Raw genomic sequence first — 17,442 nt, forward strand, 5'->3', positions numbered from 1 at the left:
TTAATATTTCAATCAGTTTAGTTGCTTTGTTTTGTTTTAATTAATAGTCATTTTGGGTTCAGTTAAATCAATAAATGTGTCGCGGCGAATTATACAGTCATATTTTGGCTGTGATAATGCCTGCCGGGTGTGTTAATTTCCTCATTACACATAAAACATGGTAGCATCACATGCATTTTCAAAAATTATAATATTTTATGGACTATTATGTAATATAACGTTAAACTGCATCGTTTGCTGTATTAATTGGTTTGCGCATAATTCCTAAGAACGTAACATATGATATATTAAAACTGCACACCGATCTATTTCCAGAAATGAATAAATTACAAAGTAATTATGATAAAACAAAACAATACCTCGTAAATTTAACGTGTCACTGAACAAATGTAGGTATTTATAAACAGTGTGAATCATCAAAACGCCGCCATGAAATAAAAACGAACTTTGAACTGCTTGCTTTGCTGCTGTATGCGCACGTAGGCTCAAGAATAAAAAACTTAAGTGCAAGTTGCATCTCAACACTCGGGAATAGAATACAGCACCGCGCATTCCGATTACACCATAATCGTAAAAAATGCCCCGCTTTGCACTTTTAACTCGCAATTAACAACGAGCGCCAGAGCGAATTACAGCGCATTATGACTTAACAAATTATTGACTATAAATTTGCATTCTGTCGGTTCCGCGTGCGGCACTCACCTGTTATTATCGGCAACGAGGCGACAACAACGAGAAGAAGTCGCAATTCCATGTTGACTTTGAAGCAATGTCACAGGTGATAGCGCAAGCGAACGCGAACCAGTTTGTTGTTATTGTTTGTTATCTTCACAATCACAGCCTGATATCGCTGAAATATTTTTACTTCGACGCGTTTTACTCTTAATATTTCAACTGGGAAGCAACCGGTATATTACCTCACGATGGTGTTTCATAGTTTCTAGCGTCTAATTAATTACTAGCGCCGGTTATTTGATAAGAGAAAACCCGAAAACGACTGAACAATTCGCGAACCGAATGTGATCGCACGTGTGATCCGGAATTAACTCGGGTGACTTAAAAACACGTCCGCACAGCGCCAAGCCGAAGCATGAACTGACTGAACGCACCTCGCACGTTTTGCGCGCTAAGGCGACTTATAGCAAGCGCGTTATACCAACACGCAGGCGCGCAACGATGCGCTTATCGATGGTGTATAGGTTGCCTATGGTTTTATACTCTCAATCATCATCATCATCAAGTTTCTCGAATATTCCTGACCGGTGTAATGTTGTGCTAACACGAAAGATGATATAATTTATGTTTTTAATCCAGTTGAGTGTTCACTGCAGTTTGGGGATGTAATTGCGATGTGGTAATCAATCAAATTATCGCAGTACAAGCATCGAAAATTCACATTTTAGCTGGATTCGATAGTTTGTTAAGTAAATATTGTCCCTAGCAGCTAATCAAGTGATTGCTCAACGTTATTATTGATCAAATATATTCTATCATACTAATTTATTAACTATTATTAACTTCTTTATTTTAGACTCTCTGTATCAAATTTCCTCCGGCGGTGTTTACCATTGCAGCATATATCACAAGCTCATGCAATCCGACCTTACCCACGATAAAACTGGCGCAGCGCGTTGCATGAGTAAAGGATTTTCTAACCTTGCGCAAGCGGAGGCCATTTTCACATTCGGCACACGTAAACGCGCAATAAAAATTAGTGGTTTCCGGAAATTTACGGCAGCGATTTTTATATTCAAATTAAAATAGTCGTGAAAAAGCAATAAAGAAAACGCGAGCGAGCGGTTGGAAAAGCGTCCCGCCGAAAAGAAGCACACGGAAATTATACTGTGCGCGTGAATTCCAAAACGAATGTTAGCGATTTCCATTTGTCTTGGTATCGAGGCTTTAGCACTATTACTGATCTTCGCCGATCTTACCGGATTTGGAGATTTATTAGCGCACCATGCTTGAATTAAATTGAATTATAATGTTGAGCCACCTTTATTATCTTACAATTTTATCCAAATTAAGGATTCCATTTATTTTTCTCAAAGGCAATAATTTAACTTGCACCTAAAAAATTAGTTACTTATTTCTTAATTGTTAATTTTTGGGAGTACTTCGCTTGATTAATCAAATTTATGAAAAATTAAGTTTTAATCTAAATTTTACCATTACGCATTCTTAGATTATATCTGTCAACTAAGACTTGTTGCGCGAAAACAAAACTAACATTAAATTTGCAGCCATGGCTCCGGTAATTGCCAAACTCATGAATCTCGACATTGCTCCACTCCACTCAACGCCGAACGCAGCAAACTTTTAATTAAAACTAATTTATGTTTGGCGGAAAAATGTTATCGCCTTCTTGCTCATTTGCCGTGTGTAATAAATTAACGTTCACGACTGAATTATGCAAATGAATCATAAATTATAATCAAACGCAAACTCACATTCCCCTGCATATTTTTTTCAATGTGGTTGCGAGCGCGTGAAGTCAATTTTACTATTTGTGCAAGTGCCAATATCCGAGTTGAGACTTACTCGAAGTACTCGCACTTAACTAACGTGATGGATTTATCTTTGAATAAGGAAATACTTTTGTGCAGGCGGCATTATACATGCGCATTGTAATTATGCGGCGCGACAGCCGGCGGAAAATTCAAAGAACCGTTATTCGCGAAATTGGTAACGCATGTGTTATCGTGAGTAAGGATGGAACGTTATTCGCAAAAATTAACAACACCCGCGGCCCGCGGTATGAGAAGCCATTTCTCAATAATTACATTTTGTAATTACTCATAAAAAACATTTAGGTAAGTACCTATTTACATTCGCATAATGGCACATATACACCCTGGTATCTACTACTAAAATTTAAAGAGTCATTTTTTTATACTTACACAATGATAAAGCACGTTTTGTAATAACGATGGCAATAAAATAACAAAATTGTTAAAAGTTTATTGATAAAAGCATGAAATTTAATATTATTTAATAATTGCGGCTCTCAAAGTGCATACTGTTTTTTTTTATATTACTGAGTGCGAACAATTAAAACTAATATTAAAACGTTTGTTTGGTAATATTGGGGAAAATATATTTTGTGAATGTTTACGAGCACCAATTAAAATGTACTACGTTATTTTTAATTTTATGCAGTTTGTACAAAAAACAATTTTGAAATGTTTTCTTATTCAACCGAGTCGAAATGGTGAAAACGTAAATGTGTACGACAATGTAACCACGTGTTTTTCTTGGCCATGGATCGAAGTCTTAAATTAGCTCGAATCTCATTCCAGGATTCTTTTTCATGCACTTTCTACTTAAACGTCTTATTTATAGGTGTTTTTGTAGGCGCGCGGGTGAAGTTATCACCGAGTGCAGGAAACGAAAGCAAGAAGTCAACCGATTGCGGCTTACACTTTACTTTTAAATAGAGAATCGTATCGATTGTTTAAAATATCATAAATTGTTTCAGATTGAATAAAAACTTCATGTTTACGGAAACGTTTACCAAAATACAATTAGTCCTAAAAGTTATACATACTAAAAATAGTTGTTTAGTCATAACTTGCATTTCAATGTAAACAATGTGTGTAATTAAAAGGATTTTTAAATAACTCTGTTAAATATACACAGTTAAGGCAGTGCAATTAATAGAATAATGGCGTCACGTGTATTTAGCTTTGCAATCTTATCAGAACTATTTTTCCGCGAGGACTTCATTAAGAACGCAAAAAAACGGTAGATGCAAATACAATGGGAACAAATGGGTAAAAATGCGATTAAGCTCGCAACGGTAGAGGCGATGGCGCTAAAATTTCCAACTGGCAACAACAGGTCGGATAAAAATCGGGCGCGACGTAACGACGCCGTGTGGTCACAAACCGCGTCGTTATACGAATTAAAAGAGTCATTGCGGTGGTCGTTCCCGTAATGAATGCAATTTGTAGAAAAACGCGCCGGAACTGATTAAAATCGAGAGCTACGCCGACATTGCACCGAAGTTTTCTAGGGTTTCCACCAAAAGTTGCAGATGAAACTTTACCCGCACCAAGAGCGGAAACTCTAGAGACTCTAGAGACAAGAAAAGCGTTGAAAAAATGTTCGAAGGATTAATAATGCGCATTTTTTCCGATAAAGTTTACTGTTAGATATTTTAATTACATAAGAATTAATCTTACCTTAATTAAATTTGCAGGCGATGCCATTCCTTGATGTTCAGCCAAAGTTGCTGCAACAAAATTATTTATTTTAATAAACAATTATTACATCAACTTTTTATTAGTGAAAACAATAGCAATAATGTAATGACGATTTGTAAAAATATATCAAATTATTTGCAAGGATTCATTTATCACTGATGCATCGATCATATAGTCTATTATTAAAATGTAATTGCAAATCAATCTAACTGCTGAATTAGTGCAGCATGAAAATAGCAATCATCATGGTGGCATGTACTGGATTAGTGATACGCCACATTGACTGATAGAACGGACGAGTTCCATCAAACTCATCGAGCGACGTGATTGACATTAATGCAATTTGCAATGCGAAAAATAAAATTGTAAATGTCAAATTGTATTCTAAAATGAATTTCATTCGAGTGGTCAATGCTCGTTTAATGTTCAGCAATTTATTCAAGCGGTTAATTGATAAAGTATTAATGATATTTGAACAATTAATTGTTTCAAACAATTAGATATTATTTTATTCCCACAACATAAACACCAAAGAAATATTAATTCTATAAAATTATTCCTGTTGTGTTTATTAAAAAAATAATGTTAGTATACACATGTTGCAAAAACGTTTTTCCATATTTTCCGCCTTTTTACGGCTTCCACTGCACGGTTCGCTGAGAAAAAAACTTAATCAACGTGCCCAGAAGACCAGAGCTTGATTACGTTGTCTCGCTCAGCTGCTAATGTACTAATGCACGCAGGCAGGGCGACTTTCTCAAAATCCACTTCATATCTATGAACGTATATAATAAGGTGGAGTATTATTATATCTCTACGGGTTATGGAAAGGAAAGCATCATCATTCTCAAGCTGCGAGAAGCAGCGTTCGTCCTTCCGTTCCTGCAAACACTCAACTGTGCAGCATAGTAGAAAATGTCTAATAATGATCTTTTTTTCATCCAGTAAATGGCAAAACTGATGCTTAGAATGCTTATAATCCGGAACAAAAACACAATTTATTTTTAAGCTCTCCTAGTTTACGTAAACATTATTAATAATATTTGAATACCTACAAAAATAGTTTCTTACATCACATTTCAAACTACACGTGGAAAATTACACCAGGCTCACGTATTATTACTCTCAGCGGAGTATTCATTAAGATAATATTGACAGTGTTAAACTGCTCGCACGAACAAATTATATTTATTATTTGCAATAACTAACCACGTCTCGATGTGCCTCGTCGAATCCGAACGGTTTTCGCAGACACATGGCGCATAGCTTTCGTCTCTCGAGGCGAAGCCGATGCCGATGGTCTGTCCACATTCACGTCAAGCTAAACACAAGTGTGAGTAGCTCGTCTGTCTGGTGATAAGCAACTTGAAACTCCGTACACGCCCGTACACCTAGAGTGTATGTGCTTCGTAACTTCGTACTTCGTTTACGCTCATTGTGGAACATTTCCCCGTCGTAGAATCTGTGATCCAATCCACCAATGGAGCAATGAACGCACTTTAGCGCAGGTCTTGGCGCAGGTCAAGCGTGATTTTGATATAAATCTCGGTGTCGATCTTTTCTATCTGTGCTTTTCCGCAAAGACACCAGCGTGCGCCAATAGACAGACTGACGTCTGAGTGTATAGCCAGTGGCAGCAAATGGCAGGAAATAAAAGGTGGAGGCGCGCGCGTGTACTGCGCGAGAATCACAAAAGGCGGCGAGTTTCGAGTGCGATAGTTTCATTAAACTTAATGCACTTCAGACTTGTCTATTTATGGCGACGGCATTGTCAGCATCACCGGTACTTTCAACTACATACGACTTCAAAGGTTAAATCAAACTTATATCTATTGTTGAAGTTTACTGTTTCATTTTGCGTTATTCCTTATCATTATCTTAAGTAAGTTATAGAGAAGTAGGATTTAATATTGTATTGTATTTTATTCAAGTGTAAAATGTTTATGTTTATTGCATATTTTCTATTTCAAGTAGGTACTTGGTGTTGGAAATTACTAAGCACGACGGCCTGTTATTTCCAACGTAACTAAATATTAAGTATTAATACAGCGCAAGCAATTTACTCTTTTTGCATATTGATTAACACATACATCAATGCCGCAATGATATGTTCCGATATAAAATGCATATTTCAAAAGTTAAATGCCAAATTGCGTCAATAGCTTCCACATGAAAAATCGCTTTAAAATCAGAGCAAATTGAAACACGCTGATTTATATTTCAATCCCGGCACAATAATAAAATTGTCCGTCGGATTATTCTCGCGTCGTGCAAATCAAAATCGAATTTTTCCCAATATATTATTAGTGCCACGCACGGTGTACTCTCTATAGACTCTCAAACACAAATGCGCACATTATTGGCCCATAAATTACGCGCGACTTTGTTTTCGGGTTCGCATGCGTGTGTGTCGATTAAAGCCGACATGAGATATGAAGATTAATTTCGTTTAACCTCAAGATCACGCCTGGGTGTGTGTGATCCGTGCGTTTGGGGCCGTTGGGGAATAATGAGGCCCGAAGTTGCGGCGAGAGAGCACAATCGAGAACCGCGGACCGTCGCTTGACTTTCTTGATCGCACTAGGTCATCTTTGCGCCTTTCGAATCGCAAAGGCAGAGCCTTGCCTGGGATCTATGCGCGCGCGTTGCGAATGCAATCGAATTTGATAAATCGTTTTCGGCGTGAATTGCATGCAAAAACTACATCGGCCATGCGAAGACAAATAGTGGCACATTCATCAAGCCGCACTTAAGGTAATACCTAGCTTGGCGGGTAGGAAATTAAAAAATATTAACCGAACAAAATAAAATATGACGAGGTCAATGCTATGTTTTTTTTAATTAAAAATATATTTTACACAGAACCACCAGTTTATTTTTTATTGCAGGAATTAATTTCGTATCATATTTGCATGTTAATTACATTCGTTGTGTTTAAAACTTCATCAAAGTGAATAAACTGAATAAACCATTGGTGGAGGCGCCAAAAGGACGCGAGAATGATGCAGAATGAGCTAATTATAGACCTTTCCTGTTTTCATTAAGACATCTCACTAATTAAAAGTCATCCCGGACGTACAACTCGCGCCTCGCAAAGCTATTTAATTTTATAATTATTATCAAACAACATCACGTCTAATTATAGCAGGTTGCTGCACGGGAATACCGTGACGAAAATATTGATTAATCAGTAATTTTTTAAAAAGGACAGTTATTTAAACGCTTGTCAATGTCACTGGACTTCCAGTAAAGGACCATTAGAACACTTAATTACAGTTCGCCGTCAGCGTTTGAGCATTCCTATTCCAAAATCACCACCGGACACTTCAAAGCACTTTGAAAGCGTATGCACCCCGTCCGGTTAGCCTGCATTTGCTTTGCGAAGTGGTCTAAGGACGCACGTATCGCCAAACGAGCATTTGAGTGGTGCTCAGCCGCCGTTTCCAACTAATAATTGTAAAGTTGTGCGTCGCCCCTTTTAAAGATGTAATATAGTTGATCTTGGCGGCGTGGCGGTTTTCTTTGAGGGCCGTGAGCGGCGCAGCCGGGCCGAGAAAAGCAGCACGGACGTGCGCGCAGAGGAGCGGATCGGCGGACGCGGCGCGAAGGAAGCGGACGTGAGCACGTCCCGAGGAAATTACATTAGACACTTGCACCACCAAACAAGACCGGCAGGGTAGTAGCACTTCCAAGGACAACCTTTGCCGCAGAAAGAAAGAACCGAGATAGATAGACGGCGTGTTGCCATAGCCGAGAATCATAAAGCTTACCACCTATGATAACAAAATTTTGTTATTGATTTGATAGTGGTCGGGATTATTAATATCAACCAATTAGGGACACTTAGGACCATTTAGAGCCTCTAGTAGTGAACTCATGAGTGAGAAGTAGTAACACATTTGTTATTGGGAATGATTTACTTCCAGCCGCCTTTGTCGTCGACAAATTATCGTCGATGCGACGGCATGCTCGCCATGTTACATGTCATTTACATTTTGGGTCGCTTGCGGGTTTGCGGGCATCGGTTTGGCGCCTTGTAAAGTGCTCTCTGAAATACTACTTGGCGATGCGCAGAACTACTACACGAGTTTATACAGAGAAAACGCAATTTAATCTAAAAGTGCTATGGAATTACTGAACCCAAGTTCTTCGCCATGATCTATTTGTATGTGTTGCAGCAGATGTCTCCTAACCACAATGCATTTGGATGTACATGTAATATATCATCAGTAATATCTCTAAATATATTTTTTAAAGGCATTTAATTGCGTTTTAATAGCACACAAAGACAGAAAACAAATTGTCTTAAACGACAAGTTAGTAGAAAGGGAATATCTAACGAGATAAGATAATATGTCCAATTTTAATGGAATAGATAATTCAATTTTATTAGTTTAATGGGAAAACCCTTCGATCCCAACTAATAGCATTCCCGACTGAAATCGAAAATCCCGTTACACGGAAAGTCGATCGAAACGTCAACGATAATTACGTTATTAGTAAATTTAATGTATCTATTCTATTACTAGATATCCCATTAAAGAAAATGGAACCCGAAGTCACCGTGACGCCCCACGCCGATCCTGAGACCGTACGAAGTTTGATAATTAAGTAATTAAAATCGATTAGATAATTACAATGCAAGACTAATTTTATAAATTTGCCGGTTTAATGTATAAAATTACATTTGCTCTAATTACCTCCTACGCATCTATTAATAACAACAATTTTTTCGTTTACTAAATTAATTAATTGAAGCACATGTATTAAAAAAAACTAATATCATTCCTGATACGAATTATAAACAACACTTCTGCACTCGTCCGGAAAATCAATTTATGTTTGCAAAATCGTTAATATTGCAACAGATGCATTACGCAAATATTTATTTAAGAAATGCCAATAATTGCAATTTTTGCTGAAATATCAATATGGTGCGAATAAATAAATATGCTGTGCATGAAATAGACAACAATTTTATTTGTTTTTTGCTGAAAGTGTAATTTGTATGCAAATTTTCACCCACTTTGCCGCCCAGCCCAATTTCCAAACCAAAATTTTGTGTTCTGCGTGGGCAAAAACGTGTTGAGATTTTCGCAAAATGTTGTCTCGCGATCTCTTCTTTAGTCTCTCAGCTTTGATTACGCGTATCGCAAACATTGAAATGATTACGCACACGCCTGAAAATTCGATCAAAAGTTTGATTCGTTTCCAGATTATTATTTTAAGCACCGCCTTTGCCAAAAACAACAAATTCAAAAGTACTTAATTTAACTTTCCCTCTTTTACTTCTTCACCGGCGTGCGTCCGGTGTGCCCGAGCGGCAAGCCAAGAGCATGCACACAACATTTCCGGAAATCGCCGCGGATGATAACGCGTACTGGAGATAAAAACGTAAAACATTTGCGCGCGCGCCTTAATGCTTTTATCAAACGACGCGAAAGGGAAAATCGTATTTGCGTTAATTTTTGCGTAAAATGCGCCGGCGTAGTTATGCATACAGCACTTTATTCCACACGAAATTTCCACGTACGACTCTTTGTAGGCCGCGCATTTACATGAATCTAGTTATGCCGCTTGTCAGTATGCGCGCATTTCAAGTGTATTATCACTGCCGCCTGAAAAGGCATTGCAATGGTCGAAAGGTGCAGGCGCGAGAAAATATTGTATACACCTGTGTGCAGAGAGAGTCAGGGCGGCTGTGGCAAAGGTAAAACCGACGCGACGGCCTCGTTGGTTTTCCGCGCGCGTGCATACACAAACACGCGTTCCTGCGCGATTTCATTATCCGCGCTTTTTGAAATATTTCAATTACGAAATAAAATTTAATTAAAAAACGCCCTTGCGGTTGCAACTAGCTGTGTCAGCGTATTTTGCATGCGCTGCAATGGCATGAAACAAAATTATTTACTTTTTCTATATGCACGTTTTCTCTTTAGAAGTGTTTTTTGCTCGATTGATCCGTTTGCAATGTGTAAGCTTTGCGCATAATTGAAAAATGTAATTGCAATTTTTTTTGCTGTGCAAAACTATACGAATCGAATATCAAAGCAATATTTTTCCAATTAACATAAAATTCTCTTTAACAGTTTTTGCCAGTTTCTTAGCGAATTTATTGTTTTCATCCATAAATTCTATTGTTTTATGCTCTTCACATTAGCATTTCACTTCTCTTTTGTTGAGCAAACCATGCAAAAACTCACCACAGTAGAGTAAATTACTGACAAATGGAAAGATGCTTCGAACAAATATATCAAAAGATGTTGCCGCTAAAATATACTAGATGCGCTAGGAAGACGCAGTCCCTCGCATAATTTATTTACATCACGGTCCAATAAATTCATAAAGACCTAATGCAAATGGGAAATGGGATTTTTCTTCCATGGCGTTCATTTGCATCCGCACATCCCTTCAACAGCAGCAGCATCCGCAATACATCTACGCCCCTGCATATTTTCAAAATCACTCTCCAGGCTCGAAATATTTCCCTACAATTTTCCTCAAGTATTTTCATGCATTTCATTAAAATAATAATTAAGCGATGGGCGAGCGCACTTGAAATAATTTATAGTGGATTAAAACTGTTTGCACTTTAGGCGCAGAGTTTGCGTACAATGTGTTTCTTTTTTATTTTCTCTTTTCATTTAAGAGTGATTTTAATGGTGTTTTTTTATGAAGACCGCCTAAATGTAAACGTTTTTAATTACGCACAAAAAAAGAAGGGGGAGTATCTCTCATGAATCTGCAAGAACATTATCTGCTAAGAATTGTGTTAGGTTGAGGGTACTTTTTGTGATTAATTACTCATTAAGGATAAGAAAGTACCGTCTTGTTACACAAAGTAAAAAAAAGTGAACATAATCAAAAAATTTACATTTAGATTTTTGTATTTGCATTATTTTAAATAAATTGAATCAGAATACACGGATAGAAAATGTTATTTTAGATAGTGGAGAATGTAATGAAACTATCTGTTGTAAAATGTTAAATTTACTACAGTAGATGGTCGCAGAATCTTTCCAAAAAATATATTTAATAAAAAAACTTCCTATCAAAATTTTTCCTTCATTCCTATATCTTAAAAATATACGCATGTTTTAGAAATACAGAATGTTGTTAAATCTGTGTTTTATCTTGTATTCTGAAGTGAGTACTTTAAAATGTACTTACATTCATTCTGTAAACCACAATCAGCTAAAACTAGGTGTCTTACGCTTAACACCTACTCCTAAATCGAGCAGAACTTTCAACCGCGACACCGCTTTGGCCATCCAGACACCGCATTCTGCAGCGTAGCAAACACACCTTCCGCTGAATCCACTAAAACCGGCCACTCAGCCACTTGACGAGCGTACACGGAGAGTGCGAAAATTTTACGAAAACTCACCGCAACGCGCGCATACAACTCTCCACAACTCCAGACCTCTACAATTCCCCAAACTCGTAAAGCTTGCCGGTGTCGGTGCAAAACCACAAAATAAATAATTGTGGCCGGACCTATGCTTGTACGCCTGCATGCCGCCCATGCCCTGCCACCCAGCTTCCTCGCTTGTAATAGCTTTCTATATTATTCCGCAAGACAATAGATATGCTAATGCGCAAAGTCGCTAAATTACACGCCACCATTCAGGATCAAATAGGATTCGAGAGCAGGCGCGACCGTGTGCCAAACTTCGCGGACTGCTAGACTGGATTTTGGCAAAACGAAAATCATGTATTTCAAACTCTCGTTCGAGTTCCAGTGCGGCGTAGTTTAAAACTATATGGATTCAACCTATGACCCGGCTAGTCGGAAAATGAATGAAATCATGACACACAACCAACACTGAACTGTCCTATAGTATTAACGTTCTATTATTATGTAGAAAGTTGGAAAATATTCAATTCCACTACGACTAATATTTAATATTCTAATTGAAAACTAAAACTAAACCATCAAAAAGATTTTAAGTATTTCTAAATAATTTATAATATAAACATTTAATTAAAACAGTAGAATTTCAAGATAAATCTGATAAATATTTACTTATCGCAACATATTTAGTTTACGCTTTAATCTACCCGCTAGTGTACGAGTCAAGTACATAATACGAGTATGATACTCCCAAACTATCAGCCATAAGATTCATTTCGGAGAAGGCCGCGAATCGACGATAACAATGTGTGCGTGGCATGCCGGCGCATTCATTCGTTTGCCCCGAAGGAGCGCGCACATTTAGCGCGCTGAATTGAAGCAATCCCTTAAGGGCGCGCAATTAATTATGACATGCTGGAAACTATTCGGTAATTAATACGCGCCGCGCGCGCACGCCCGGCTCCTTCGCCATTTGTACACACGTCTGTTTGCCCCGCTCGCCTATTATATTCACATCCTTCCGCACCAGCCCAATACAACGAATATGCGCATATCCGAACATCCAAGCTTGCCCTTTCGAACTTCATGTGCTTACATTCAAATTTATATTGTACAGGTTGTCATCGTAACAGCTGATTTAAATTTAAATGTTTATCCTAATAAAATCAGGTTTATACAGTTTTTGACTGTGCAAATCGCGTGTTTTTTTATTGTGATTTTCTTTATGTTATACTAACCCAAGAAAACACCAGGTTTTGTTAGAGGGTATAATAGGAAAAGTCACAATTCGCAATGTAATCGAGCCTCTGCTTCCATAATCGTTTTGTCCCCGAATTGTTTAGCATTTTCTCAGCTTCTGCCAGCGCCTCCACCATTTGCCCCTCGACTTGAATTTCCTTCACCTTGTTTCTGTTTGGTGGCTGGCGTAGCAGGATTATTTCGATCGTGAATTAATCCCAGCCCCGTTCCCTACCATCCTTCCGTTGTAGTCAAAATGCGTTTGTTTGTTGTAAGCGCCGGTAAAAATCCGCGTACAAATGACTACTTATCAAGGAGACATTTAAAATAAATGTACGCAAATCCTTTCTGCCTTCGTTCAGGTGCCAGAAGCATGGCTGGCGTGTTCGCCGTGATTATTACGTGTGATCTGACAGGTGAGGAATGGAACAATGAGGCCTGACGGCAAAGGATAAGGCCGTTCATTAATTACGTCGAATATTAAAAAAGCTACGCGCTGCGGCGGAGTCGTAGAGCCCAGAATTTTGGCAGCGGACTAATGAAACATCACGAAAACACAATCGCTTAAATCGATGGCTTTATTTTTAGATGTTACCCAAAAACCACGCGTGGAAGTGCGTGCGGAACAAATTAAATGAGTTGTTAGTAATGCTGTGATAAATGAAACACGAATGGGATGATACGGTAATCAATTATTTTGTTAGTATAATTTATATTTTTCTGTAAACTTGGCAAGCTTTTTCTCTATTATTTTCGCACAGAAATAAATTTTTAGATTTGATAAAACTGAGTTTAAATCGCATTTTACTACCTATAATGATAGTCCATTTGTAAAAACCGATTAAACATTAATGCCTGAAAATTGATTAAATTTCCATTTTACTTAATAAATCCCAAAGCGTATTTTAACACCGGTCAATTTTGAGTGATAAAATATAAATGTGAACATAATCCCACCTTGGCGCAGACCCATAAATCCAAGTTAATATAACGTCTGTACCCCCCGTATTTTTTTAATGTTTTATTTGAATATCGTTCCAGTTTTATTTATGTCCATTATTGTCGGGCCGTAAAAGACTATATTACCGCTTCGCATGAGAGTGGGGTGTTATCGTTTACCATGAAATTATTACGCGCCTAAGATGCCATAAATGGGGATGCTCGAGTGTGTTCGGTCGTAAAAAGCGCGCCACGCACTGTTTGAAAAAAAAAAAAGAGAACTCCCCACCCCGTTGTCATAATTCACGCTTCTGGGAGACTTTAATACTTCCGCTTGTGTTTTTTATTCGAATGAATTTTATAGCTGAATGGTGAAGTTTTACCCTGTCTACGCTCTCAGAAAATAATAAGCCTAGTTAAAACTTTTATGATCGCAGCTACTAAATATCTAATCCCGATATTGATTGATTTATTGCTGATTTTCCGATACATTTATTTTCTGTTGTCAGTCGATGTGCGATATGCTTAGAAAACATAAGTTCCGAAAGTTTTGTTTCTTTCTGTTGCTAAAGGAATGAGGTATTTCATTACTCCGCCACTCAAAATTGAAGACGGGCAGCTACTTCAGCTGGCTTTTTGTTATGAGCGACCCCATTGTGCGCGGACTGATGAGCAGGTCCGCGCGCCAGGGTGTCTTAACGCAAGATTGTGTTGTATCTAGCATCTATCCACCGCCGCTATGTGCGAGATGTGCGAGAAGTGAAGATGAAACACGTTCGGAATACATATAAGTGTACCACTTGGCGCTTTCCTCGGCTTCCTAGGCTCGCCGGGCGTAACAATTTCGTACGTCGACGCGCGCGGGCAAAGTTTTTCGTTTGGAAAAACCATTGAAAGGCATCCTAGATTCTTGTTTACAATGCACTCGCTATTACTTCACCTTATATTTTATACTTTTCTCTAGGTTGCGTTTTAGAAAGCTTTTCAGCGCTAGCAGGCGGCGTGGCGCATCCGAGCGCAAGCAACAACGTGAAGAAGTTCGCGCTCAGGTTGGTTGGTTCGGTGGTGTGAGACGGAACAGTATAGCGCTGCGGTGGTGGAGCCGGTGGATTGGGAGCCGCGCACAATGAGTAATTTTCCTCTAGGGTTCGCCAAATTACCGCCGCACGGCAGATGTGCAACAACACCATCCGAACGTTCTAAATAAACATTTTATGTGAACCGGAAATAGAATGAAAGAGGCAAAAAATGTAATCTATATAAACCAGCAACATGCTATTGCTATATTTTCTACCAGAATCTTCAACTTGAGTAGATATTGTTCAAATAAAACGTACACATAAAAATTTCAAGTCAAAATTGAAAGAAAAAAATTTAAAAATCAAGAAAAAGTTTCACTTTTTCGTTTCAATTAATAATAATAAAAAAATTAAACGGTGTGGTTATCTAGAAAGCATACACACACATTTATTTGTTTTTTGCTTACTAAAACAAGATACTAAATGGTGGAAGTTTACGACCGGGAGGGTGACAAAGTCACCAACCAGTTTAATTAATGAGCAGCCGCCTCAGCGTTGCCAGCCCTCTACCATCACGAGCGAGTAGTTGGATGCGCAGGGGTGTTCATTAAAGAGACCGCTTTCGTTTGTCAACGCATTCGTATGCATACCACTTGACTATATGTTGCTTCCAAGTCTCCAATTTATTTGATTTCACTACATGTTGCACACTTGTAGATCCAAATTACGAAATAACTCATCGTTGCACTTTCGCAAACAGTAAAACCATTTAATAAATAGAATACTCCCCATACAAGTGTAAAGTGTAAAGGAAAGGAAACAAGATTTAATTACGCGAATGGTGCATAAAATTCGGAGCTTTGATTTTGATCGTGACAGTAAAAAATTTTAGAGACAATTTAACATTTGAAACAATCACATGAGTTACGGAATTGTTCGATTGTCGGATTGAAGCAAATCGCGTTATTTGGCGTGCGCGACGTTAAAGTTTGAAACAGCATTAAGGGCGCGTTTTATTTTCTTTTCATTCTCAATTTCCCTCTCATCTATTATCCTGGGCGTGCACGGAGAAAAAATTATGCTTTGAACGAACTCGTCGCTTTCAATTTATCGTCTATTTTAAAACTCAATTCAATTCCTACAAACAAACTTTTAATGCTCATAAATTCCACGTAGCGGTGGTAGCGACGGCGCACGTTTTACTTATGGAACAAAAGTTTTATTATTTGCTTTTAAATACTCATGTTTAAACTATTACGTTACTCAATTTTATTGAGAGGAAAAACTGTTTATTATGGTTGCCGGTAGGTAAATAGGTCATGATTGTATGCACTTCAATATATGTAATACCTTTTTATGTAACCAGGCGTAGTTTGTAAGAGTTCTTTCTGCAAGGCAAACATTTCGCCATTTAGCGGAACTGCACGCACGGAAACCGCGAAAAGAATAAAGCGCATGAATGGAGCGCATCGACCGCTTTGTCCTCTGTGATCCATCTCGGGCGAAATGAACTGTATGAATCTATGAAAACGGCATAGAACGCAAGCTCATAAATTCCGCACAGTCAGCCTCATCGCCGCGGATCCTCTTTTCCGTTGTATGCAAAGGTAGTAAATGTAGCACAAAATGTCAACGTACAAATCTGCATCCAACCGCACAGGCCACATTTAACTGAGTGATAGAAAACTTGCAAAATGATTACAAAGTTCGCTAACCCTAAAAGTTGTTGATGTAAAAAAAAAGTTTGCTAGATTGAATCAACATTTCCTGTTTATAATTACGTAATTTTACGAGTTTATCAGAAGCGCTAAAGTTTTCGATGAGTAAAGTATCCATTGCACGACATTGTTGGCAGTGTTTGCGCGCTTGGAAAATGTGCGAATTCCGACGCAGCACGTTTTGGTTTCCGCACATGAACAGCCGAAGTACTTACACTTCAGCTCGCACTTACTATGACAAATGATAGAGAGCGGTGTGCGCTGTAGCCGCATCCGAGTGCCAGCAAATGCGGTCGCGTCGAGTGCCAACGCTCCTCGCGCAAGAAAAACCAACGTACCATTCGGTAATATTACGCGCGCGACCCCGCTGCCTCTCGAAAAATCAACGTTGTTAATGTGTCAAAAGCTCCTTCGGGAGTACCATTTGTATTCAAGTAGAAAAACTCACCGAAAATGTGATGTTGGCGTCAAATTAATGTTGCACAGCTTCACTTCCAAACAACTTACAGTTTTCACTCACCTAAAATATAAAAAATAATAATAATAAAATAAATATATAAAAAGGCATGGACGTCACATAAATAGTAAGATGGAAGGCTACATGTTTGCTAAGATGTATTCATTCCAATGTTTACATGATTAACACTCGCGCAAAAATTCGCGACGCTACACAATCGATAATATCAAGTACTTAATATGTGTACTAATTTTAATAAAACCAACAATTAAAATGAATGTTTCATTTGTTTTTGAAGTACCTACGTCGATTTGGCAGGGTTGAGGGCACAAATAAAGCCATCGTCGTCTGGAATAAGTGCGGGTTGGTAGTCGCAACTCGCAACATCCGGGCGACATTCGAAATGCGAAAAGAATGCTCAAACGGGAATTGGAACGGCAAACGACAACAGGAACGCGAATGTGCTGGCGCACTGTCAAGGGTCCGTATAGAGACACTGCCCCGGAGGGTT

General features: G+C 38.3%; 1 protein-coding gene across 4 annotated transcripts in view; it reads right to left on the reverse strand.

Moving 5' to 3' along the window:
• LOC135793685 (cysteine-rich motor neuron 1 protein-like) overlaps positions 1-17,442 on the reverse strand; it is a 143,452-nt gene that overhangs the window by 67,217 nt on the left and 58,793 nt on the right. For 3 of the 4 annotated variants that reach the window (XM_065304745.1, XM_065304744.1, XM_065304743.1), the window contains exon 1: positions 703-1,103. In XM_065304745.1, coding sequence (XP_065160817.1) covers positions 703-754 — 52 coding nt within the window. In that variant the 5' untranslated portion in view covers positions 755-1,103. Of the gene's footprint in view, positions 1-702; positions 1,104-4,184; positions 4,235-17,442 lie in introns of those variants that run through there. The other variant, XM_065304746.1, reaches the window with a different exon arrangement.

The sequence above is a fragment of the Atheta coriaria genome, unplaced genomic scaffold (genome assembly GCF_025399875.1).
Source record: "Atheta coriaria isolate IRGN ID8LTWV9N9 unplaced genomic scaffold, Caltech_Dcor_3.1 hic_scaffold_6_pilon, whole genome shotgun sequence".
Lineage (NCBI taxonomy): Eukaryota > Metazoa > Arthropoda > Insecta > Coleoptera > Staphylinidae > Dalotia > Dalotia coriaria.